The 26499-nt window shown below is 55.6% G+C and overlaps 1 protein-coding gene across 1 annotated transcript in view; it reads left to right on the top strand.

Moving 5' to 3' along the window:
• The first annotated feature begins 324 nt into the window (after positions 1-324).
• Positions 325-26499, top strand: part of Grid1 (glutamate receptor, ionotropic, delta 1) — a 661017-nt gene continuing 634842 nt past the window's right edge. The window contains exons 1-3 of the mRNA XM_013506310.1: positions 325-347; positions 412-482; positions 1783-1938. Coding sequence (XP_013361764.1) covers positions 325-347; positions 412-482; positions 1783-1938 — 250 coding nt within the window. The remainder of the gene's footprint in view (positions 348-411; positions 483-1782; positions 1939-26499) is intronic.

The following is a 26499-nucleotide window of genomic DNA, read 5'->3' as shown; positions in this document are numbered from 1 at the left end:
CTGCCCATACTCGGGGCCGCGGCTGCGGGGGGCGCCGCGGTGGGGGCGCGTGAAGACCCGCGCCGGGCTAGGGGCCCTCGGGCGCAGCTCAGAGGAACCGGGGTCGGGGGCTGTACAGGGCCAGGGGCTCTCCAAGTTGGCCGAGCAAGCTTGGAGAGGCCGGCCCGGAGCGGAGTGTGACCGCGGATGGGTGTTGTCAGCGTGTGTCGCTGCGTGTGCACCTGGCACCGTGTCGGTGTCACTGCGAGAGGGCGTTGGGGAGTATGGGGCCAGGCGAGCGTGTGTCGGTGCGCGCGACGCCGCCAGCCTGTTAGAGTGGACGCGATGTCGGCCCGCGTCTGGCGTGTGTCTGTGAGGGTGTGTGTGTGTGTGCGCATCAAGGGGTGGCGACTGCAGCCCTGTCCTGGACAGTCCCGGAGTTTTGGCGGGTCCCAGTCTCCGAGGCCAGAGTGTGATCCGTGTGGTGGGGGTCGAGGGAAGAGGTGAGGTGGGAGATGGATGGGGGAGGGCACCGAGGGGAAGGGACGCAGCAGCGAGCGGGAGTTGGGAGCAGCGCGGCTGGAATCCCAGGAAGTTGGGCCAGGTTAGGGGGCGGACACGGCCGCTGTGGGGGAACCCTTGCGCAGTCGCCTTTCCGGAAGTTGGGAAAGACCAGCAGGCCCGAAGAAACGGGGCTGGGAGGTGTGAGGAGGAGGCGGGGGTGACAGGACAGGTAGGGCGCAGGGTGGCGTGGGGTGGCGAGGGAATCGGCCCGGCTTGGAGAACTGCGACGTCCCCCGAAGGGCCTGGCTTGAACCTGCTTCCCGCCCTGGGGCGGCTTGAGTCGGGCGGTCGGCAATGCGGCTCCGAGTGTCTCGAGGACCGAGGACCCGGGGCTCTTTCGTCTCGCCTAGCTCTCAGCTTGGGGGACATCGGGTCAAGCCGTGGGACCTCCTTGACCCCGGGGCCTGGCAGTGGTGGCTTGGGGAGTCCCCAGCTGCCCAGGCTGCAGGGTCGGCCCCGGCGAGGCGCTCCCGTCCCCACCACGGGCGCAGAGACCGCGGAAGCAGCGCTCAGGGCCGGCTGGAGGACGCCCCGGAGGGGCCGCGCGGTGCTAGAGTGGCCTCGCACCAGCCGCTGCTTCCGGGATGCTCAGCCGCCTGAGTGGAGTGTGTGTGTAGGGTGTCTATGGGACTGTCCTCGCCCCGACTCCCTCCACCACCCATGCAGGAAGAGGCAGCGGGAGGGCGGGAGGGCAGGAGTCCAGGGTGCCAGGCCGGATACCGTCGCGGCCACCCGAGGCCCTGTGCCCGCGGAAGGCTCCTCTGCCAGGCTCCTCTGCCAGGCGAGCCCGCTGTGGTCTCTCTGTGCAGCTCCCTCGGCTGGGCACGCTGCAAAGGAGGCATCCTGCAACCGTGGACTTGGGCTGGGGAACAGGGCCCTCCCTGGAACTTTCTGGCTCTGGGATGGGACTTAGGGGCATTTGGGTGTTGCTTGAGGCCACCTCAGCGTGGCACAGTCTGTCACACTGGGTATGGCTGTACATGTGCCTTAGGTGTGAGCCATGTGTGTGACCTGGTGGCAGCATGTAGGATATGCATGTCTGACTCATGTCAACTGTGCACGTGTGTGTAGAGGCTGGTGGCATCCTATGTGTGTTATGGGGGACAGTCTTAAAGTACATGAAAAGAAATCCTAGCTCAGACCTCCCCCCACCCAGTGGCCCTGGGTCCTGAGGCACCTGACCCGAGGGGAGGGGCAGGGTCTTCTCCAGCCCCAGTCTTGACCCCTCCGCTTCTCCAGGTGCCATCTTTGAGGAGAACGCAGCCAAGGACGACAGGGTGTTCCAGCTGGCTGTGTCCGACCTGAGCCTCAACGATGACATCCTGCAGAGCGAGAAGATCACCTACTCCATCAAGGTCATCGAGGCCAACAACCCATTCCAGGCTGTGCAGGAAGGTGAGCGACCGCGCAGCCACGGAGACCAGCCGAGTCCCCTGTGTGCCTGGGATGCCTGGTGCCACCCGCTGGCAGCAGCAGCTTCCCGGGCCCAGAAGGCAGCGAGCTGAGTGGGGACGCTCTGGGGAGGCTGCGCGCACGGCGCACGCCGATTCTTCCCCGCAGGGTGGGCGTGCAGGCGTGCGGCTCCGGCCGTCTTTGTTTCTCGCGTGTTTGTGGGTGGGCGTGTCTGAGCGCCGGAGACCTGTGCCGCGTGTCCCTCCCTGGTCCTCTGTGGCCCGGCGTCTTTCATGCCTAGAGCACCCGGTGGCCGAGCCCGGCCTGTGCGCCCTCTTTGCAGCCTGGCCGGCGCCCAGCAAGTTCCGCGGCCCTCGTTAGGTTGTTAGGTTGTGCGTCGGCTTAGTGTCTCCACCGCGATTCTCTTCCAGGTTCGGAGCAGCTGGTTTCTCTGCCGCTGCCTGGACCGGAGGTGGGCGCTGTTTGCCCAGGAAAGAAGTGGAGCTGGGCCAGGTCTGGCTGCGGGAAATCCTAGCTCCTGTGTGGGCCGCCGCCTCCTTTGGCCTCTGATGGGGCTGCACAGCAGGGGCAACAGGTGTGCGGGATAGACACCCCTCTGCTTTTCTCTCCTCTCCCTCCCCTCCCCTCCCACCTGGCTCTCTGCTCTGGAAGCCAGACTCCTCCCCCACGCCTGCTTCATGGTCAGGGCTCAGGGCTCAGGGCTCTCTCTGTCCCCTACACCTGGCCAGCTTGGGGCTCCACAGCCAAGGGCTTAGCTCTGAAGCCTGTGCCCTCGGGTGCTGAGGCTAGACTGGCTCTGCTGGGGAACAGGATGCAGGGATCCCTCCCAGGAGGAGCGTCAGGGTCCGGGGCTGAGTCCTCTGCTGCCAGTCTGCTGGGGCTCGAGAGGAGAAGGTGACTCAGCGATGGATGTGGTCCAGAAGGTCAGATCGGTGCTGCGCAGGTCTTCTTTGGAAGAGAGGCCTTCTGAGGGCGTCCTGCTCCTGGGCGCAGCTGAGGAGGAGCTGGGGCTGTCTCTGGGGGCGGGGCTGCCTAAGCTCTGAAGCCAGAAGTTCTGCAATGTCTTCGGGGTGGGGCTGGGGATGGGGTGTACAGCTCTGGAGTCCCAGGTGCTGTTTTGGGGTGGTGACGAGTAGGGTGAGACTGGTGTTGCCTGTCATGGGAACTGCTTCTTCTAGTGTTGGCAGATGTCTGTGTCTGGTGTCCACTGACATGCAGCGAGGAGGAATCCCTGCCCTTCTCTGGTCGCATCCACCAGCAGACCCCATCTCTGGGTGCCCTCTGCCCCTGGACTTCCTTTGTGGGTGCCATCATCATAGGTCCTGGTGGGACCCAGTCCTGGGCCCCTGCTTGAGGTCTGCATTACAATGGCGCCTTCTGCTGTCCTTCTCCGCTGAGTGTCCAGTATCCTCACTCATTTGGTGCCTGTCAGTCCCCACCTACAGCTCCCCAGGGACCGAAGGTGCTGCGGCTCTGCCTCAGGACAGGACTGTAGATGTGCATATACATGTTCATGGGTAGCTGCAAACTTGGGCTTTAGTGTTAAATCTGATTTTTAACTTGTCAGTTAATGAAACAATTTAAACAAGACAAGTGAAACAGTGCTAGCTTCTTGACCTTCATGCCCCAAATGTATGGTTGTCCTGGTGGTAGAGGCTCCAACCAGGGGCCTTTTTTGGGTTGAGATCTTGCTTTATGGGTCTCGGTTTCTCTGAGTCACTGGAAAAATGTCCTCTGAGGGTAGCAGGGTGACCCAGCCTCTCAAGGGGAGGTGAGGGTTGGCAGTGTTGTGGGTCGAGGGACTTGGGCCAGGTGCTGTCCCCGGGCTGCCTGCTGCTGGCTGCTGTCACTGTATGTGTTGCAGGGGCACAAGTCCACCTTGTCCCCTGACCTTCATAGCCCTTGGGTGCCTCTGAAGGGTCAGAGGAGCCAGCCTTGAGGGCCTCCAAAGGGCAGAGCAGTGTGCAGCAGCCTCCTCCTCCTTGGCCTCGGGCTTGGCGAGCAGCTTCTCAGCTGGTCGCTCCCTTCCTGGGCCATGTTCTGCGGGGCACTTGTCCACCTGGCGGCCTGACCCCTGCCTGGTGAGTGCCTTGTCCCTTTCTTCAGAGCCTGGACATTCGTTGCTGCGTTGGATGGTAGACTTGGTGTGGAGGAGTGGCTGGCCTGGGCCTCTACGCTGGACAAGCCCCAGTGAGCTCTGAGGGTCCTGGGACCAGAGCATCACCGCCTCTTTGGGTCTGAAAGGCAGCAGGGAGAAGACCTTGGTTGCTGGCGCCCAGAGAGCTCATACCAAGGTCGTGCTCCCTCTGGGGAAGCCTGGGCCCTGCTCTGAGCTCCTGTTCCCAGATCTGTTAAAAGGGAATGCTGTAACTGTAGCAGCCATCTCCTGGGATTACTGGGAGAATTAAGTGAGGGGAGACGCGTATAAATCGCCCGCACAGGGCCTGTGGTAGGCACTCGGTAAACACCAGTTCCCTCCCCGTTCTCTGACCCAGCCTCGAATCCTCTGTCTCGCAGGCTGTTGATATTTTCAGCTACTGTGCATGGCTTCATAAGGGGTGAATTCCTTGAGAGAGGACCCTGTGTGACCTTTTCATTTTTCCCTTTTACTCTTTTCCCTCCAATTATAAGAGAAATGTATTGCTACAGTGGGCTTGTGTTGCTTTAAAAATGCAGAAAAGAAAGAGGCCAGTGCAAGCTCATTAGATAAAAACATGGAAGGTGCAGGAAAGCACCTTGGGTGCTAGCGCTCTTTTCTCTTCCCAGTCCGTTTTCCTCCTGCTGTACTTCATGAAGGAAGAGGGCCCTGTTTTGATCATTTGCGTATCCTGCTTTTATTCATTTGCCACGTCATTGGCTTTTTCCGAAACCACTGTGAACCATCTGAAACATTGCGCTTAGTGGCTGCCTGTGTTTTCCTATGTGCAATGTTTTAAAGAAATGGAATCATTTATGCTGATCTGTACAGAATTAAGTATTCATAAAGAAAACAAGAAAGTGCTGGAGAGGGGTTGTGTTGGCCCTGAGAATTAGACCTGTAATTTCTTTCTTTCTTTCTTTCTTTCTTTTTTTTTTTTTTTTTGGAGACAAGGTCTCCCTGTATAGCTCAGGCTGGCCTTGAACTCGCTTATGTAGCATACACTGGCCTCCAACTCATGGTGATCCTTCTGCCTCAGGCTCCTGAGTTCTGGGATTACAGGCATGCACCATCATACCCAGACTATACCTGTAATTTCTTCAGGCTGACTTCATAAAAGCTGCTTACAAACACAGCTTCTTAGGACACTGGGTCAATCCATGTGAAAGAATGGATCGCATTTAATATGTGCTTGACGAGGATTTAAAGTTAGGAAATAATAACACAGCAAGGACGTTGTAGTCCCTAAAATGTACCTTAGATTTAGCTGGAAAAGTCCACATTACCAATCAGTATACAAATTTGTCTTCCAGATATAAGAAAAGATATTAATTTGTTAAGTAAAAAAAAAAATTTCACATTGTGTGTAAGGTGCTGGCACACGTGAAAGATTACGTAGAGATGCACAGCAGGACAGGCGGAGCAGGAGCCTTCTCTTTCCGAGGTCTCATCTGTGAGTGCAAGGTGAGCGTTGCTGGGTGTGCTGTGGATCGCTGTGTCACAGTTCGGAAAGAGCACTTGAAGGAGGCGGCAGAAGACAGAAAGCAGGAGAGCCAGGTCCTTTTCGGTTGGGTAGGGACAGAAGGGTTTGAGGAGACAGGGTCAGGGCTGGGCGCAGCTCAGAGGGAGAGTGCAGCCTAAGCCAGATGCATCCCAGGCTCCGAGTGTCCCTGGTCCCTGCCGTCTTTCCATCCACTCAGCTGGATTAGTTTTCTCTTGGCTAGGAAAGAGATTTCATCCCAGAGTGAGTCGTTAAAACAGCACAAGTGTATGATCTTGTGGTTCTGCAGGCTGAAGCCTGACTTGGGCCTCTCTGGCCTAAATCAAGCAGGGAGCTAGCTGGGGTAAGGGGGAGTAGGTCCCTTACAGCTTCCAGTGCTGCTGGGCCCTCCCTCTGTCTCCACAGCTGGCCGAGACTGTGGCTCAGGCCCTCATGTCTCTGACCTTGCCTCTCTTCCATCTCCTTCTGCCACTCTTCTGCCTCACTCCCTCTTCCCGGAGCCCTGGTGATTGTGCCCCCCCCACCATAACCCAGGGTGACCTCACTATTTTAAGGTTGACTGATCTGCAAACTGACTTCTGTCTGCAACCTGAATTCCCCTTTGCCACGTAGTCTGGCACGTTCTCAGTTCCAGGCAATAGCTTGCGGGTGTCTTTGTGGCCCATTATTCTGCTGCCAGGCTGGCACACCAGTCTGTGCCCACTGTGGGGGAGCACATTGTCACCACGTGTGTTCTCTCCACTTACGCCGTCTTCCCTGTTTGCTGGGCGGCATCCTCTGTCTTTGCCAGGAGGGCCAGCAGGACCTGGGACACCGCGTGCCCCTCTCTAGGCCTGCGGGTCTCTGCATCCTTGCTTGTGTTCTCTGATGATGTGGTGACTTCTTTCCTGGCCCTCAGGCTGTTGCTAATGATGCTTCAAGCTGAGGAGGCAGCAAAAGCTGTCCTTCGGCACACTCAACCTGGCTTGTAGGGCGGGCAACAATCTTCCGAGGTTCTTGTAGTTGTTTATATGGAGAATTTGGTCATAGTTGTGGAAAGCTAACACAGGTCCCCAGAAAATGCTGTCCCCTAACAAGTCAGCATGTTGTGTCTGCACTGCTTCTCCTCAAACCTTCCCATCCCAGTGTGACCCCTGAATGGGATTCTGCTTGGGCTGCTGCACAGGGCCCTGCCTGTTTGTCCCTAGACCTTGGTTTTGTTCTGCATTTCCCATTGTATCAGTCAGCCTGGGTTAAGTTATGCTCAGTAACAAACAGTCCCAAATCTTAGTGGGTGAATGGGACAGCAGTGTATCCCATCATGGATCAGCTGGGGACTGACGCTCTGGGGAACTCTGGTGCTTTGATAGTTGCCAGTTCCAGGGCCAGATGGGGAGAGAGCTTGGTGGAGGTTCAGCCCAGATGTCACCTCCATCACTTCTGTTCTGCCTCAGTGACCAGAACTCTACATGTGGCCACAGTTATGGAGGCATCATCCTACTATGTGCCAGGCGTGGAGGGGAACTGGAGGCATTTGGGGAACAGCACAGTGCCTACTTCCTGTTCATGTCAGACAGCCCTCCAGTTTCTTTGGTGGCTCATGACAGCAACAGCACCCCAAAGCCAAAATATGCAAAACCACTTGATAACCATGTGATGGTGCACACCTGTCATCCCAGTACTTGGAGGCTGATGCTGGAGGATTGCTGTGAATGCAAAGCCAGCTTGGGCTACATAGTGAGACCCATCTCAAAAAACAACAAATTATCTTGTACTCTGAGTAACTAATTTAAGGATAACAATGTGCAAAGTATTAATCATTATTATTCCCCTACTATCTTATTTTGAAATTTTATTTTTTTTCTTTAGAATAAAATTAACAAACAAAAAATCAAATCAGAACATTTGAGGCACTGCATCCTGGTTGGGCACAGCTCATTTCTCCTGTCCTTTCTCTTTGTACATCCCTTTATCCTCGACCCTGCAGGCTTCCCGGCAGCCCTCACGGCTCTCATGCCAACTTCTGTGTGTCTGTGCATTGGTACCCTCTACGTGGGGCCTGGACAGGCCCACCCCTCTGGAGCTTGAGCTAGAAGTTTCTCAAGGCACAAGGGCCAGAGGTGGGTGTGTGGGGTTGGGTAGGGGGCCTGATTCTGGGATCCAGAGGCCCAGCTAGGTTAGGGTTCATCCAGGAGCTCCATATGTGGAGTGGCCCATAGGGTCAGTGATGCTCCATTGCATTCTTGAGAAATCCCAGGGGAGCTGATGTGAAATGTTGTCAGTGAAGGAATATTAGTTGGGTTTGGTACTGCTGCTGGCAGTTTGCCAGACCTAAGTGTTGCACAATGTATGTACATGTCATGTTGGATGTGAAAAATACACATAACTGCATGTATCGATAATACAACTTTGCAACACAAAATGAGAGACGGGCTCCAGGCCGGATCCCCTCAGCAGCTCAGCCCCAGTGCTTGTCTACGGCTGGCTTGGTCCTCGATGTGGCCTCTGCCTATGGGGCGGGGACCCTGCATTGTGCTAGGCCTGTCTCTGGGGCGCTGGCCTCCCTGACATACTCTGGGCCCAGGAAGGAGCCAAGGTCCATCCTTACTGTCCCCTTGTGGGTTCCCTGGGGCTGTGGGTTCCTGGCAGCCGGGTTTCTGGCTGCAGCTCAGGCTGGGGGTGGTGGTGGTGAGGTGGCCCCTTCTGCTGTTCCTGGGTGCACAAGTAGCCAGGAAGTCAGGGTTCCCGAGGAGGATAGTTGGGGGGCCACCAGCATGGGCCCAGGGCCAGCCCCAGGGTGTCGGCCCCAGCCTGCCTGCCTTGTCCCCCTTCTTACCCCTCTGCCAGGGACTGACGGGCCACAAGGTGTTGCTCTCCCTCGGGCACCCTGAGGCTCCCATTCCTACTCTGCTGTGCTTGGCAGGTGGTCTCAGTTTCCCCTATGAAGCAGGGTGACCACACAAGGTACTGCCACGGGGTGGGCTGGGCACCTGTCTGAAAGTCCCTGGCCCAGGGCCAGGCAGGGGCAGCTCTGGGCATGGAGGTAGCATGGCTGAGTGTCACCAACCCTTGTGGCTCCATGGGGAGCAGGGGCCTCCCCCTGCAGCCCTACGGACAGCCATAGCCTGGAGGGGAGCCCAGCCTTTCTGGAAGTCTCAGGAGAACAGGGGAGAGGCTGGCACTGGCCATGTGGCTCCTGTGGAGGTGGCCTGGAGCCATCTGTGCACCAGGCTCAGGCACCTGCCACCTGTCACCGAGTGGTGTTTTAATTTCGTGGCAGCTTGCCTGCTTCAAGCGCACGGAGTGGCGGGGACCTGGCTGTCAGGTGCATATGTCTCATCCTGTTTGGTGGAAGGGGTCAGGCAGGTCCAGGTCAGGCCAACTCTGTGCCTGATGAGCTGTGTAGTCTTGGGATGCTGAGACAGGGGGATGGCAAGTTTGAATCCAGCCTGAGCAACTTAGAGCCTTAGTCAGATCCTGCCTAGAAAAAAAAAAAAAAAAAAGGGCCGGGGATGCAGCTCCGCTCAGTGAGAAGGCCTTGGGTGCCACCTGTAGAACTGCAAGAAAGAGAAAGGAAATGTCACTTGTTTGCTCTGAGCCTCAGTCTCGACATCTGCAACCTTGGCCGGTGCCTAGGGCTGAGAATGGGTGTGTGTGTGACAGAGTCCCAGTTGGGGCTGGTGGGGCAGAGCTCCGTGTGAGCACCTGGGCCCAGCTCGGGGTCAGCTGGGCACCTGGCAATGCTTCCAGGGGCTGAGGTGGGCAGTGGTGGCCAGGACTGTGCGGGTAACTGTATCCTTGTTCCTGGGGGGTGGGCCTCCTGGGTAGGTAGTGCTGAGGAGGGGCCCAAGGAGGCTGGAGGTTGACCCATGGGTGTCCCATGCAAGCTGGGCCAAGCTCCCTGCTCCGGGTGTGTGTGTGTGTGTGTGTGTGTGTGTGTGCACATGCCCCACATGTGTGTTTGCCTGTGGAAGCTCACACAAGGAGGCTGTTACAGATCCCTATGCTGCTTCCGAGAGCACTGCCTCCCCCACCCTCCTTCTGCTCCTACCTGAGGTCTCCATGCGATGTGACACCCAGAGGCATTTCCCAGCAGGAGAGGTGTGAGTTCTGACACCACCGTAGCTAGGCTTGGTGGCTGTAATCCAGCAGTCAGAGGCTGAGGCAGGAAGATCACTGTAAGTTTGAGGCCAGCCTGGGCTACAAAGTGAGTTCAAGGTCAGCCTGAACTGCATTGGGAAACTCTTTCTCAAAAAGACCTGAAAAAAAAAACAAGAAAAAAAAAAAAGACAATAACACCAGAGTGATGAGGGCCGGGCAAAGCCAAGGCCAGGCTGCCAAGGACTCTGAGGTGCCATGGGCTGAATGTTTTTCGGAGGCCCTGACCTCCACCATGACAGCCTTTGGATGTGGGGAAAATTACGTTTCCATGCAGTTCTCAGGGCAGAGGCCTGGTGATGGGGTTAGAGAGACACCAGGGAGCCTGCTCCTCCACCCCACTTGGGAAGGACACAGTGAGCTGGGCCACCACGAGATGGGCAGAGTGCCCTCTGAGGTACTGACCGCGCCAACACCTTGACCTTGGGCTTCTGGCCTCTGGAGTGGTGAGTGTGAATTAGGCTGTACCCCAAGGCCTCTGGGTCGCCTGCTGGCTGAGCTGGGAGGAGTAACCTAGGTATCCTCACCTGGGCTAGGTCTGGCTAGCCAGGGGTGCCTGGAACACTTGAGTCTGGCATCTGGAGTGCAAAGTTTTGGAAGCTGGAGGTCTGTGTATGCCCGAGGATGGGCGGTGCTGATCTCTGACCCATGTCTATGCTGGGCCAGGCTGTCCCTACCCACAGCCTTTAAGCATTTCAACACAAGTACCGTGCTCCTCGGAGAAGTTTCGGGGCACATAATCTGGAGCCTAGTTATTTTTTACCCCTTTCTCTTTTGTGTATGAAATGTGATTGAAAAATGCAGTGTGTTTAAATTTAAAACACTCAGTACAGTGAGACATGTTGCCACAAGTCTCTCTCAAACTCTTTCCCTGGCTTCAGATATCCTTATCCCATCGCTCCTGACACTCTCTGGACTAGCTCTGCAGTTCTCTTTCCTGAGTGTCTTTGGTTGTGATGTCATGGCTGTCTCCATGTCCTGAATTAATTAAAAACATTTACCCTTTGGGTTAGTTACTTTTCTCATTGCTGAGACAAAACACCCAACACCCAAAGTTAAAGCAGGAAAGGTTTATTTCAGCTCACAGTTTGCAGAGATTTCAGTCCATAGTCGGCAGGCTCCAAGGCAGGTGGCATGGCAGAGGGCATCACACAGGACAAACTGTCCCTGGCAGGTAGGCAGGCAAGAGCAAGCAAGGGACCTTAGCAGCTTCTTTCTGCCCCTTTTATATTCCATCTAGGTTGCCTCGCTTAGGGCAGGTGCCAAGTCAATCAGTGGGCTGCTTTAGTAATCACTTACCCTTAATCTCAGCATCACGCACTCTAGATTCAGCCTCCTCTGAAAAAGCCCCACGTGTGACCACATGAGGATTTGGGGGACTTCCTGACAGGAGCCATAACACCTTTTATGGTCATTTTGGCTTTGGGGGAGAGCCAAAAGTCACACGATGCCAGACCCTGTGACTAAGGTGGATGAGGATACAGCGGTGTGTTTTTACCCGCCTGCCCTGCTGTTAGGTGGTTTTGGGGTGGCAGCATTCACTGTGGTTTTGATCCCACCTCATGAAGTCACTCCTGAAATGGGACTTGTTGAGCTGTTTCAGAAAGTGTCAGGAAGGACGAGATACGTGTGTCTGAAGCCTGAAGGAGTATTTTAAGGAGCATGGCTCCCTCTCTGGGTTGTGTTAAGGTCCAGAAGGCACAGCGACTGTGGAGAGCATCACCTGTCTGGCACTATGGGCAGCTGGGTGCCCTGGTTATTGTCGTCCTGCCATCACCTGGCCGTGCTGGAGGGGTGGAGATGGCCATTGCTTGTTTTGGCCGCCTGCCAGGGTCGGAAGCCGGAGTGGACACAGCAGTCTCAGTGTTGCCTGGTGCCGTGTCTCTGGGTGAGCCTGGAATTTTTGCCCACTAAGAGACGGAACCAGAGGTGCCCGAAGTCCAGACCACTCGGAGCCTGGTGACCTCACCCCTCTCTGCCTGAGGCCCCGCTGTCCATGGCCGCTGTGAGCCGACGTCATCGCTCTGCCGAGCAGCGGGGCGGCAGGCTGCTGGGGGAATCACTCTGGGAGCAGGGCGAGCGGCGTGGCTCGGCAAGGCGGTGTGGGGTATGTGTGGTGGCCAGGCCAGCTCCTAACTCTCTGCCCAGCTCCTGCAATGCCCTGCTGTGCCCTGGATGCCCAGCCCTGGCCCAGCACCTGAGGCCACCTCCTCTTCAGGGGTCAATCCCTCTGCCTTCCCCTCCAGGCTGCCTGCATGCAGCGGCCAGAAGATCAGAGAAATCAATCTAATCCCCTCCATTCTCCTGCTGAGACCCTTCCGTGGCTCCCCATGTGCTGAGAAGCAGTCCTTTTGCAGGACCTGCAGCCCCTTGAGTACCTGACAAAAGCTGATGGTACCTGCTTCTGTTGCCATACTTTTGACTGAGCTCTTCTGGCCATGCTGGCCTTTTTCATACCCCTCCAAAAGGCCAGTGTGCAACCCCCCCAGGACCTTTGCACGTGTGGGTCCCACCACCTAGAAGAGCATTGCATGTCAGGAGGATACTGGTGATTTATCTGTGACATGTGTCTGGGCTGTGTGGGTGGAGAAGGGTCTTTCTTGTTCCTGGCTGTGTCACCCGACCAGCTGATCCTGGTGCTCAGTGAAAGCCCTTTATTTGTTTGAGACAGCAGGGCTTCACTATGTAGTTCAGGGTGGCCTTGACTCACTGTGTAGCCCAGGCTAGTTTGGAACTCAGAGGGGTCTTCTTCCCTCAGCCTCCTGAGATGGAACCATGTTGTATACTGTTGAAACTGTCTTGGGACAAGAGGACCTGCTCTCCAGACATCGCAGCCCCAGCCCCTCTCCACCCAGCCCAGAGCTGGAGCCAAAGGCTGGTAGTGTTCTCAGAACTCACTCTGCAGGAACAGGAAGTAGAATTGGGGCAGGAGGGTGGGTGGAACCCTGGGTGCAGCCTGCACCCCAGGGCCTGCTTCTCCCTGACTGTCTGGCACAGCAGCAGGCCTGGCGGGCTCTCGGCTGGTGGGCAGGTGAGGGACATCTGTGCTGGCCGTTGCAGTGGGGACAGGTGGGCTGGGTGGGCGAGGCCGGGGCCACAGAAGCCCTTGAGAGACTAGGTTGTGCCAGAGTTGATCATGGCCCCTTAGTGGGATTTCAAATGTCAGGAGCGGGCATGGAAATCACGTCTTGCAGGTGAATTCTGGCCCCCAAAGAGGCTGGGTTGGAGGGGCTGCTGCCTCAGCTTACCCCCAGCACCAGGTAGCATTGCTGGACTCTGGGGTGGGGGGGTCCAGCTCCTTCTGACCCTGGCATCTGGCCCGAGGGGCTGTGATGGGCTGGTAGTGGCAGTGGGACGTTCCCTGTGGCTGTGGGCGCGTTCGGGTGCTCACCCCTCCTCTTCCTCTGCTTGGCTGCGTGGTAAACCACACACTTCTTCAGGGTTTCAGCTTCGGTTTCCTCACCTATGAATTCCCCACTTCCAGCTGGGGAGTTATTTTGAGATTTGGAAACAGCTGTATCTCTAGCACATGCATGCAGTAAGTGCCCAACGTGTCCCTGGGGGTCGACCCTATACCAGGCGCTGTGGGCATAACAGACCTGGGGCCCAGCCTCAGGACCTCCAGGTCTGACACAGGCTCTGTGGAGACAGCCAGCCTACGTGAGCGGCTGCCTGGCACCCATGTGGCTCTCCCTGGGCCCAGGTGCAGCTGCTGGCCGGTGGCCTTTGATGACCTCATGGCCTGCTTGCCTGGCTACCAGCAGGTACCTGGCTAACAGGGCTCCGTTGCTGTCATTTTCCTCCCTGCAGCTCCAGGCTGTGCTCTAGTTCAGACTGCACTTTGGCCACTCATGGAGGGGTTCCCTGCCCAGGCCCTGACTCATCCTCTGGTTCCTGCCCCCCACCTGCCCTGGATGTGTCTCCCTCAGTGGTTCCAGAGAGAGGATGCAGGGAACCAGGCATTGCTAACTCCGGGACAGGGGGCCCCAGGGAGAGGTGCCTCCCACTGGCTGTCACAGGGCCTTTCCTGACTCAGGCGGTGGCCACCGCTCACCTGCCGTGTGCACCAGGCAAGCTCTGAGCTGACGCTGGCTTCCGCTCCTGCGAGGAGAATTTCCTGTCATCTCCTCAGTGCCTCGGAGCAGCGGAGTGGGGCTTCATGCGTGTTCTAATTCATAATTTCGCACTAATTTTAAAAACTCAAGATATTGGTTTTCTTTCTATTAGTGAGATGGTGGCAGGCAGTAAAGCCCGCTGTCTTTTTATAATCGGATTTAAATTGTTTTAATTATACAGCCCATATTCTCCCGGTAACATACCATCTCTGTGAGTTAATGGGCTTTGAAATCTTCCTTTGTTTCATACACTGTAGATACGGATTTTTTGTTAAATGATTTATTTTATACATAGAAATCTAGGAAATTAGCTATGAGGCAGCATAAGATGAGCATGGGGAGGTCCTGTTATGTTAGAAGATGGAGGATAAATGTCTGCGGAAGTCTCTGAAAAGTGGTTTTAAGAGCCCAGGTGATGTACAGTGCCAAGAAGCGGGGTGCAGCCGAGAGGCTGCTCTGTGAAATCTTCCAGTGGGAATGTTAGAAAGGGCAGGCCCACCCACCACCACCCATCACCACCCATTCAGTCATCTATCCATCCATCCACTACCCATTCAATTAATCTGTCCATCCATCTACCCATCCAGTCATCTGTCCCACCATCCATCCGACTAACATCCATCCAATCATCAGTCCGTCGTCCATCCGTCCATCCGTCCATCTGCTCATCCACCCACCACCCCTCCATCCATCTACCCACCATCACGAATCTAGTCATTTGTCCATCCATCCACCCACCCACCATTCATCTACCCACCACCCATCCAGTCATCTGTCCATCCATTCACCCACCTGCCCACTCACTACCACCCATCCAATCATCCATCCATCCATCTGTCCATCCATCCATCCATCCATCCCCTGAGTGTCCACTGAGGCCCTGGCCTTCAACCTGGGCCTACATAGCCAAGAAAACCATGCTTCCTGGTCTTAAAGAACTTGTGCTTTGCAGAAGAACATTTATACACATGGCTTTCAAAGAAGACTTTCTCAGTGGTCAGTGCTTCCTGGGATTGGCTGCTGGGCAGGATGACAGCACATGGTTCGTCTGCTGCTGATGCCCACAGTGCAGAGAGGCTGCCCTGCACTGGACCCTGGCTGCTCCAGGGGTGGGGCCCTGGCTTCCTAGGGTCATGTGCAGGGTGGGCTGCCCTGCGAATCTCCTTTCTCTGGATGTCTCTCAGCTGTGCTGTGCCCACTCTGCCTTGGGGACTGGCCCAGCCTGGCTGAGGAACTGGACTGGGTCCCTGACTTGGCCTCTACTGTCCCACTGGCCAGCCTGAGTGTCCCCTTTCCCCATGGGCACCCTCAGGGGACCAGCCAAGCTCCTCCAGCAGGGTGGCCCTGGTCACAGCCCATCACAATCCTGTTGGTCCCTGGTGAGGCTCAGCTGGGTGTGTGTGGGGAAAGAGGCTGGGGTTCAGCCTTGATTTCCTCCCCCTCTCCGCTGGGCCCCTGGCCTGGGTGGGGCGTGGCTGGGGCTGGGGCCAGCAGTGCAAGTGGCTGGGAGCCGCTGCCCTCCTGGTTTCTGGTGTGATGCGGAGCCCCTGCGTCCACTCTCAGGGTGACGCAGCCTTCTCTAGAGCTTCCTTCTGCCCTGCGAGCCACCAGCTTCAGGCCAGACTCCCTGTCCAGCCCACAATGGAGATTTTGGAATTAGAGCCCTGAATTCTGGACCCTGGCTGGGCCCAGGACCCCTGGCCTATAGGTGCAGGATGCACCCCTCCCTGCATCCCAGGGTCCAGGCCTCTAGATAGGGGCCCCTGGGCAGATGAGCTTTGGGAAACCCTGTTTGGGGACCCCCCCCCAGCCCTGTCCACTAGGCATCATGTGACAGGGCCCCTCTCAGCCCAACACCCTGCGTGCTGGGGCTTGGATTCCACAGATGTAAATGCTGTGCCACAACAAGAGACCACATGTCACGAAATGTGACCAAGGTTTCGCGACATGTGGTCTCTTGCCGTGTGCCTGGTATTTGCAGCTGGCCAGGAGCTGCGGAGCTCTGTGGGGTGGACAGGGGTGGGATGCTCAGGCCGAGGGATAGGTGGGGACTGCTGAGAAGCCACTGCCCACGGTAGCTGCTTGCATGGCCCTTCAGGTCACAGCCGCACGGAGCTGGCCCTTCTGAAAGGGCAGGGGCGGCACATGTGAGCACCAGAGGCTTCCTCGGGCGCTGTCCCTGCCCCAGTCTTCTCTGCTATCCTTCCTGTGCTGGTAGTGGGGGCCCTGGGGTGGCTACTAGAGAGTCGTCCAGATCTAGGTGTGGACAGCAGGGCTGTCCCACTCTTCGGAGAGCACCCTTTCTTTATCCTCGTGTTTGGGGGCTCTTGTTTTAAGGATGGACCTGGGAACTGGGGACTGAGGCCCAGAGGGGTAGAGGGACCTCGCCAGGGACGGGGTATGGCGGCAGGGGCGCAGGAACAGTGTGTGTGAGCTCTGAGGGAGTCCAGGCAGGAGTGTGTGGGTGGGGGTGCCTGCCCTGGAAGGGCTCCCCTGAGCCAGAGGGCCCAGGCGGCTGGTGGGTTTGTCGGTGGTGGGGGGAACAACAGGACGGGGTTGGGGTTGAGGCAGGGGTGTGTGTCATAGTACCCTTGTCTCAAGTGGGCCTGAGCAGGGTGGGCCGGCCAGGCAGGGAGCAGGCCTGGCCTCCCTCAGGGCCGGGGACCACCTCCCTGCATCCGGTCATCATTGCTGTGTGTCCTCAGGCCCTGACTGCCCTCGAGCTTCGTGGGCTGGAGCTCTGACTTCTCTTGTGCTTCCCCTTCCTTCTTTCCTCCCTCCCTTCCTGGAATTTGGTTTTATCAAAATTGGTGGCACACACCTCTACTCCCAGTACTCTGCAAGGCCAAGGGCGGAGGATCCCAAGTTCAAGCTCAGCCTGGCCATTTCAGTGACTTAGTGAGACCATGTCTCAAAAATTAAGAGCCTAGCTCAGTGCAAAGGCCCCAGTACAAGTGTTAGAAAAAAAAGGCCCACATGTGGATGATTTCAAGAGGCAATGGCTTTACCTGCGAGCTTTCCCCGGTGTACATCTGGCCTGGCTCAGGCCCAGGAGAAGACCCGGGGCTCTCCTGCCCCTCCTGCATTCCTTCTCTTTCTGGCAGTGCCCACCGCTGTTTGTACCCCCAGCTGCCTGAGCCCTCCCTGAACCATTTAGAATGTCACCTGCTCCCTGTTCACCCACCATGGGCCACTGCCCTGCTTTTATGACACATCACTGTCCAGACACCAACCCCACGCTACCTGTCCCCCATCCCCACTGGTAGCCAGGAGGGCAGGATTACCATCCGGGGGCCCCCCTCTCTGGGCTGTGTCTGCTGTCAGGGCTCCGTCCACACCAGGTCCCTGGGTGCCCGAATACTTCCGAGCTGTTGCCGGGCCCTGGCCCAGCACTGTCTCGTGACCTCATGCAGGGGCTCCTTGGCCCTTCCTCCATCATCTCCCTCCCAGTGTCACCTGCTTTGTAAGTGAGGTGCCACTGCTATTGCCCCCGGGTGACGTGCAGGTCCTTCTCCCCAGGGAGGCCAAGGTGAGCATCCTGCAGCCGGGCCTGCGCCTGTAGCATGCTCAGCCCTGGAACACAGCCCCCAGGAGCAGCGAGGCAGTGGGCGTGGCTGCAGGCAGCGCTGGATGATCCCTGGGTCCATGCTCAGGAACAGGTGGCGGCCCAGCATGGCCCTCCGGAGCAGGGCTCCCGGGTGCCCTGGCCTGGCCTCTGACCCACTTGTCCCCCTCCTCTGAAGACTGCAGCAGCTCTGAGACTTGTGGGAGCTCAGGACTCCAGAGGCTTGTGGGAGAGTGACACAGTCCCCTTCACAGATGCTTGCTGGTGTCTGGCCTGGGCCAGGTGCTGGGCTGGGGCCAAGGTGGGCACAGGGCTCACCTTTGTGTGGTGAGGAGGTGAGAGGCAGCCCTTTGAGGCAGTCTGGTGGGATCAGTAAAGATCCCTGTGCTTCTCGTCTATAGCAGGGCGTAGACAGAGGCCCTGCCTCTAGGCTGTTGTGCACTCCCATGGGCAAGGATCCCCCTGCTAGGAGGCGCTCACCACCTCAGGGTATGTGATGCCCCCCTGTGCTGTGAGGAGCATAGGGTGACTCTTACCCAGCCCTAGGACTTCACGGGGAGTGGAGCAGAGGAGGGGAAGGCAAGGGGACAGCTGTGCAGGACAGAGCAGCAAAGGAGGGGACAGCAGGACAGCTGAGTGGCTCTGGGGCTGGCTGGGCTCCTGACTGTGACACCTGTGGTGCTGGGCTTGAGCATGGAAAACAGGGGAAGCACCCTGGGGGTGTTGGTGGCCATACTCATGGTGCTGGAGTCTTTTGCCCCCCAGGTAGGTACCAGCCAGGGTGCCTTTGGTCACGTGGGGCAAGCGTCCAACATACCCTGGCCTTTCACCAAGGGGATTCAGGAAAGGCTGGATCTAGGCTGTGGAGTATCTTTTGTGACTCTTCCTGGTCCCATTCCTTCCTTTTTTTTTTTTTTTTTGTCAAACTGATTCCCTAGCTCAGCTACATTTCCTGCTTGACAAAAACAATGGGGAAAAGCGATCACGTTCCCTGTCTACTACAAGTGTGAGGTCCTAGAGGACTCGGATTGGCTCCAGATGGGTCTTGGGTACCCAAGAACCAATTAGTGCTACCGGGTACAGGGATAACCTGATTGGCCCATCCTGGTCACGTGCCCACCTGAGAACCAATCAGCACTTCCAGATGTAGGGATAATCTAATGGGTCCATCCTAAATCACGTGTCAAGTACTATATGCCTCACTCCTCTAAGACCACGTGGAATTGGAAAAAGTTCATGCAGGATGGGAAAGCCTGTTAATGGGCTAAGGCAGCCCATTTTGCTGGCCAGTGTGGGTCATTCAGCATAGACCTGCTAGCTCACTAGCAGGAGTGCTTCCTGCTTGGCGGCTCTGGTTGTTGGCCTCGTGCACTCTCTGTCGTGTCCAGGGCCACACCTGGTGACAGGTGTTCTTCTTGCAGCGCAGGCCCTGTTGCCTTTTCTCCCTAGGATAGGGTGTCAGGAATGGGTTCTTCTGGGTTTGGGTGTGGCTGCCCCTCACCTCCCATGGTGTCCCTGAAATGCCTGGCTACAGGCTCCTTGCTACAAAGCTCAGAGCCTTGCAGCCCACCTGGCACGGCGTGGCCCATTGCGCACACTTGGCTGTGTTCCTGTGAGGGTGGCGCGGGCTTGGTCTGCTGGCTGATCAGTGGACTGGGGTGCGGTGCGCAGCTGGGCAGGCAGGGTGCTGTGTGTCAGGATCTGTCTAGAAACGTGTGCGGATGAGTGGGTGATGCTCCGGTGAAATCACGCAACTGTCAGAAACAGTTTATAGCTGTGTTCCCATGGAGCCAGGCCTGGTTATGACTCTGCGTGTTGCTGCCTGGCAAATGAGGTTTGTCACCTAATCACCATGCTGTAGCACCTGTGTGAAAGCCAGCCCAACAACTGGCTGGGTGGGGCATCCTGGGGCTCTGGGCCCCCAGGGGACGGTGGCAGCATGGCGTGGGTGAGAAATGGTGCTTTTGTTCAGATGAGGAGGCCAGGCTTGGACACCTGCTTGGAGCTCTTCTGCTGCCTGCTTGTGATACAGTCAGATGCAGGGAAACTAAGCCACTGCCTTTCCTTTATTCAGCGGTGGGTGCAGCACCCCTGGTGATTACCTGAGTGTAACTCGGTGGTCGTGTTGCTGCTGGGGTGGCAGAGCGTTAGTTCTGACACCAGTGAAAGAGGACACTGGAGGCGCCTAGAGTCAGGGGCGTCTGACCTTCAAATACCGGAAGCCTGAGCTGTGTGACAGCTCGAGAGTTCCTCTCCTCGTTCCTCTTCCTTCTCCCTGTCCCTGTTCCTGTCCTGTGATCGTCAGTAAATGTAGCTACTCACTACTTACCCCAGAGTGTGTGCTTGGCAGTTCTTTCCTTGTCAGCACAAAAACCTGGACTATTTGGGCCACTTAGGTGTGACACTTGGGCTCCAGAATAACCCCCAGCCAGCAGGCTGCCTGTGCTGCTGTGTCCTCATGTTCCTGGACCCGCTCTGCCCTCCTCTTTCCTGGATGCCATTCAAGCCCTCCTGGTGTCCAGCTGTGTGCGGCCCTTGGAGTCTCCTAGCACCGGCGAGGCAGCGTGCCCCAGTGCGTTCCCGGGGGGGCGGGTACATCTTTCTGTGAGTATGGTGAAGACAGCACCTTCTTAGGGAGCCCAGCCCCCGAGCACCTGTGGGGCGGGGGACCGAGGGTCATCTGCCTCTGATGCCTGTGATCAACAGGTGTGAGGTCTCAGCCTCTTCCCTGGCTGGCGACATCTCCCAGAGGCTCCTGTGTCTCATCCTGTCACCATCTCCAGCATAGGAGTGGGACATGGAGGGCTCCTCTGGTCTCCTGGAGACAGGGCCCTGGGAAGTGTGGGGCATTTGAAGTCGGAGAGTTCCAGAGCACTGTCCTGCACTCCCAGGTGAGGCCATCCACCTGACACCTCCTCTTGGAGTGGCTGCCGCCCGTCCAGGGCCTGCTGTGTGGCCGCCTCTGCGCTGGGTGCCGGGGACACAGCAGTGAGCAGGGGCACCTCAGAGGCCCAGGGTGGGACTAGTTTTACACAGTGTTGGAGAGACCGGCACTGAGGCCGGGTCTCAGCTGGTTGCTTCTCTGGGAGAAATCGCCCCACACGTCAGCATGTTGGAGGCTCTGGAAAGCCCTGCAGTGAGGAAGCCTAATAACTTGATAGCTTTTTTTTTTTTTTTGAGACAGGGCCTCACTGTGTAGCGCAGGCTGTCCTTGAACCTGCAGCAATTCTCCTGCCTCAGCCTCCTGAGTGCTGGGATTATAGGCGTGCACCACCACACTGGGCAGCTTTAGCGAGCTGGGCATCTGTGGGCATCTGTGGTCCGTGAACATCCTGTGTCAGTAGGCCCTGCAGACCTCAAGGCTGCAGATGTAAGATGCTTGCAGAGAGCCAGTATGGGGACCGCAGTGACCGTGTGGCTCCGTTCGCTGGGGTCCCCACAGAGGCACAGGGACAGGGTGGCCCCCGATAGCTTCATGTCAGCTTGGTGCAGGTGACAGTGCCGACCCCTTGCAGGCTTAATGGTGAAGCAAGGGGGAATTGTCCGAGCTCTGCTGGCTGACGATGTCCTGGTGGGGTGAATGCGTGGCACCTCCAAGCCACAGCTGCGATCTCCCTAGTTGGGCGTTCACAGATCTGTGCTCTCGAGGGGGCCCACCCACAGTAGTGTGTGGTCAAGGAGCCTCGGCTTCCTCCTGTGGAGCATGGGCACCATCTTGCCCAGCATTGTGTGCGCCCCAAGGTAGGGGCTGCATCTCTCCCCTGTGCCCTCAGAACCCAGTGCAAGTGGGTTTTGAAGGATGCCTAGGAGTTTATTACTCTCACAGTAGAAGGTACTCCAGGTACAAAGGCATAGACTAGAGGCATGAAAAAGTCCGATATTTGATGTGAGCCATAACCAGGCAGGGAGTGTGCTCATCACAGCTGAGCAAGTGACAGAAACCCCTTTCCAGGCCTGGGGGTTGGCACCCTTGGAGACCTGCTTCCTGTGCCAGGCGACTGCCGGAAGGGCAGCCCGGTGAGTGCAGAGCCCGGGCGTCCACCCCACCCAGCCTGGAGAATGTGCTCCCTTTGCCTGACAGCCAGTGGCAGTAATGAGGGAGAAGGAACGCGTTATTGTAATTATATGCTTTCACCACCTAATTAGAATTTTAATTGATACATGAGCAGGTTACGGCAGGCGCAGGCGCGGGAAGAGGCCTGGGTGGTTCTAGTCCTTAGGTGGGTGAAGGGGCTGGGGGGCGGAGCAGAGCGGGGCTGGGGCTTCAGGGAGAGAGGGGGGTTCCTTCATGTACCCACCCAGCTGTGCATTCAATAAACACTGAGGGAGGCTTTCAGAATGGTTCCGGCACCACCCTTTGCTCCATGAGGGATAGAGGTAGAAATGCATAGCTCATGGGCAAAACAAGAAGTTATCACAGAGCTTGAGGCAGGCTTTCCTGTCTGGCGAAGTCAGGGAAGGCTTCCTGGAGGACACTTGAGCTAGGGCTTTAGAGCATGAATAGGAGTTGAGGAGAAAGCCTTCGTGGAGGGAGGCACCAGCAGGGGAGGGTGTAAGGCGGGGTCCTGAGTGAGGTTTAGGAGTCCTGGTGGAAAGCAGGCTTCGAGGGCTGGAGATGGCAGGGTGGAGCATGGTCTGGGCTTCTGGGTGCTGTGTTGAGCAGGGGACGCTCAGGGTGAAGGTCAAGTCTCTGTCCTCTGATGGGGCCAGGGAGGGCAGTGGGGCCAGGGAGACTCCTGTTTGCAGCCTCGGGGCCCTGGTGCGGCCCCAGCCCCTGGCCCTGGCTGCCTGGCCCGGCACAGGGACTCCTGTGCCTGCAGGAGTCGGGTCTCATGGGCCGGAGGGCGGGACTTGGGCCACCTGCGAGAGCTGCCCAGAAATGTGAGGGCACCGGCAAAGCCCCGGCGGCCCTTCCATCCCTGCGTCTCCCCGCGCCCCCTTGGGCAGCTTCCTCCAAGGCTGGTGCTGCTGTCTTCACCCTTCAGCCCCACTTCTGTCCTTTCAGAAGTCACACGGAGGAGCGCATATGCACACACACACGCACACACATGCAAGACACACACACACATGCACATGCACACACACATATGTACACATACCCATAGGTGCACACACACACACACACACACAGAAAGACATATGCACACAGGGCAACACAGACACATGCACATGTATGCACACACATGCATACACACACAGTGTGGGCAGAGTTCAAGAGGAATTAGGAGGAGTAAAGCCCTGCTCTGGAGGTGGACGGAGTGTGCGTGCGGGTGCACACACACACACACACACACACACACACACCCGCCTGCAGGGAGCTTGGAGTTTTATTTTGCCTTTTCGTGTGTTTTGCATTATAGAAACAATGCTGACTGTGAGTATTCCACTGCATCTTGCTTTTTCCCCCTGCAGTCTGTCCTAGGGCAAATTCATACAGACTGTGACTTTTTTTTGAGACAGGGTATGGCTATGTAGTCCAGGCTGGCCTTGAACTCATGGTGATCCTCCTGCCTCAGCCTCGCCAGTGCTGGGATTATGGCATGAGCCATATGCCTGGCATTGCCACATTTTCAACAGCAGCTGAGAACACGTTGCTCATTAATATATACAGATTTCCCTCTTATAGATACTTAGGTTCCTTTTACTTTTTCACAGTGACAGAACATGTGCCTCTGAGTATTCCTCTAGGTGGGCTCCAGGCGGGGCCATCGCCTGGCCGAGCAGCATGCATGGTGCCGAGTTGCCCTCTGGAAAGCTGAATGCATTTGCACCCCACACGAGAGCAAGGAGAGTGCCCAACTTCACGTTTGTGCGACGCTTGACTTTCATTTCTGTCGATCCCGTGGCTTCCAGTCACTTCACTGTTACTGCCTAATTACCAGGAGGCTTTTCTTCTACCTACGTAACATGTGTCACCCTAGCAGATCTTAATTGTTAATAACAAGTACTATCTGGTTAATTTATGCATCCAAAGAGTTCACTGCCAGCAGTCAACCATGGGCTCCTGCATGGCTCTGCGAGTGTGGTGGGGAGAGCTGAGAAGTGGTGTAGCCTCCGTCTCTCAGGGACCTGTTGTGACAGTCACCGTTGTCGCAGGGTGTCAGCATCGCTGTCTTTCTTGGTCTTGTAAAGCACGGTTGTGCAAGGGTGGGGTGTCTGGCAGCGACACCATACTGTCTGCCGTCCCATAGGTATGACCAGGGCATAAATGTAACAATTGTGTTACTTTTTCCGGATGGCTTAAAGTAAAAAAAAAAAAAAAATTTCTTTGGTACTGAGGATGGAACCCAGGGCCTTCATGCTGAGCTACAGCTCTGGACCTATTTTATTTTTTATTTTGAGACAGAGCCTAAGTTGCTAAGTTGACGAAGGTGGGTTTGAACTTGAGATCCCCCTGCCTCAGACTCTCAGAGTGGTGGATTACAGGGTGCGCCATCATGCCCAGCTTGAAGTTGAATTCTTTACAGATGTGCCTTGATTTGGGGTCTCACTTTGTTGGCTGCCTCGTGAGTGACCCAGCATCTGCTTCCCTTTGCCCCCCACTTTGCCTGTGATGTGCTTGTGTATGGCCCAGCTCCCCCGTCCCCAGCGTCCACGACCCTGGCATCCTCGGCCCAGCTCAGTGGCGCCTTCTCCCCCAGTGGCCAATTGTTATTTTCTTCCTCTGGTACCCTTCGGTGTCTCTGTGGTCTTAGATTTTAATTCTGGTTTCCCGATCTATTTGACCTGCCTTCTCCTACTTCATTAATTTTTCCCCTCTGATTTCTCATGTGGTTCAGACCTTTTTTACCCTTCTTTCAACTTTCACATATTCAATTAAGTAAATAAATGCTTGGAAAAATGTACACAACTCTTATGAATAATCATCAGCTACTTGTCAGCCGCTGGGTGTAAATGAAAAGGTGTGTCTGTCACCAGGGCTCTGGGTGCTGAGCTTCAGAAGCCAGGAGCTGTCACCTTTGTAACAGTGACACTCCCGGCCAGGGACGTGGCATCGTCCCTCGTGTGTGGGGTCTCTCATGCTTTTTAAAGTAAAGTTCTACATTTTTCTTTGTATAGGTTTTGCACATTTCTTATGAGGCTTATCCCTGGGCATTTTATAGATTTTTCCTTCTAATACGAATATGCTTTCTTTTGGATTACATTTTCTAATTGGGAGCACTGGTATACATGAAACTATTGATTTATGCACATTGATTTTGTATCTGTGAGCTTTGCTGAACTCTCAGATGAGTTGGAATAGTTTATTGGCTATTTCTCTTGGCCCTTGGAGGAGGGTGCTCGGATTGCTATAAACCCTGACAGTGTCATCCTGTCCTTCCCCACTTGCGCTGCATTTCTTTTTCAGGTGGTATTGCGTTGTCTCGGCGGTGCGGAATGCTGCAGTGGGAGTCCTGAAGTTTTGCCATTAGGGCTGCTGCTGGCTGTGGTTCTCCTGATGCCGTCACAGGGAGGCGGGGTCTCTCAGTCCCGAGTTTACCACGTGTGATGAAGGGTTTCACCAAGAGTATCCCATAAGTAATGCAAATGTATCCCCAGAAGTTTGGGGTTTGTGTCGGCGGGTTTCCTGCCATTGGCAGCATTTCCACTGTGGGGTGTTCAATGCGGATGGGAAGGATGCAGTGTCTCCTGGGATCTTGAGAGAGGGAGTGGAAGTGCAGGCTTAGGGCTCCGACCGGGACTCTGCTTCTTCTGTGGTGCTGGGCACCTTTCGCGTGTCAGTTTCACAGTGTGTGAAATGGGCGTAAGAATAGTGATGACTTTGTCATATTTTATAAGGGTTAAATTAGTTAATAGATGCCAAACTTTACAGCAGAACTCAGACCACCAGAAGTATTTAATAAAGTATTACTTGATGACCTTATAGGTGTGATGTGAAAATCATGCATACTATTATTTTTCACCTTCTGAAATCTGCTAGAAAAATGTTGAGTTTTTTTTTTTTTTTGTGGTCCTGGGGATGGACCCGAGGGTCTTCACATTGAGCTACATGCCCAGTCCTTTTTAAATGTTTTATTTTTGAGATAGGGTTTTGCTAAATTTTGAAGTTACCCAGGCTGGGTTTAAACTTGCAATCCTCCTGCCTCAGCCTCCCCGAGTGCTGGGATTATAGGGATGCACCACTACACTCAGCCCTGAAAGAAAAATGTTCAAGTCATCTTTACAATTGAGGATTTTGTTGATTTTCTCTCAGTTATTTGTCAGTTTCACTCTATTTCTTTTGAAGCTGTGTTGTGATGTTCATAAATGTCACAGTGATTCTATCTTTGGTGTGGGCCACGTGTTTTACGAATATGAAATCTCTCTTCATCTGAGTGCTTTCTACCTCAGATTCTATTTTGTCTGATAAACATCTTTTTCTGGGTTATCTTTCACTCAGTGTTGTTTTTCTCACCCTGTTATTTTTACCTTTGTAGGTGTTTATGCTTCTATCTTTTGTAATAAATTATGTCATAATGAAAAAAGCCCTCTCTGTCTATGGAAGATTTTAGTAGGGAATTTAACCTATTTACATTTATTGAGATTGCTGAGATGTTTGCACTTTCTTCTTGATGTCTCATTCTGTGTTCCTTATTTACTCTTCTTTCTTGGGCTGTTTTCGTCCCTGCCTTTTATCGGATTGTGTGGGTTTTCCTTGCCCCAGTTTCTGTTCCTCAGAGCCATTTTCTCAGCAGGGGCCCTGGGCATGACTGTCTTTTGTGGGTGGCGTCCTTTGCTGTGTCAGAGGACGTTCAGCATCCTTGCCACTGGACATTCATCCCGGCTGTCACTGTGACACCCAGAAATGTCTCCTCCTCTCTTCTTCGCTGTCTACTGGGTGTTCAGAGTGATGCATACTTGTTTTCTAATGATTTTGTGTATTTTGAAGATTTGTTATGCTCGTATTTCCCCTCCTCCATGTAATCAGTGTTTCTTTCATGTCCCTCAAGAAAACAGGACCTCTAACGTGCCTCTGCTGCCTTCTACACCTGAACCTTCTCACTAAGATGAGACCGACTGACTATGTTTAGTTCCAAAATGTCGTGCTTAATGAGGTTCAGTAAACGGTTTCAACCATTACTTTTAATTTTCCCTTAAACTTTTTTTT

Source organism: Chinchilla lanigera, unplaced genomic scaffold, assembly GCF_000276665.1.
Source record: "Chinchilla lanigera isolate Chin_1 unplaced genomic scaffold, ChiLan1.0 scaffold00109, whole genome shotgun sequence".
Lineage (NCBI taxonomy): Eukaryota > Metazoa > Chordata > Mammalia > Rodentia > Chinchillidae > Chinchilla > Chinchilla lanigera.
This window is presented reverse-complemented; position numbering and strand designations above follow the sequence as displayed.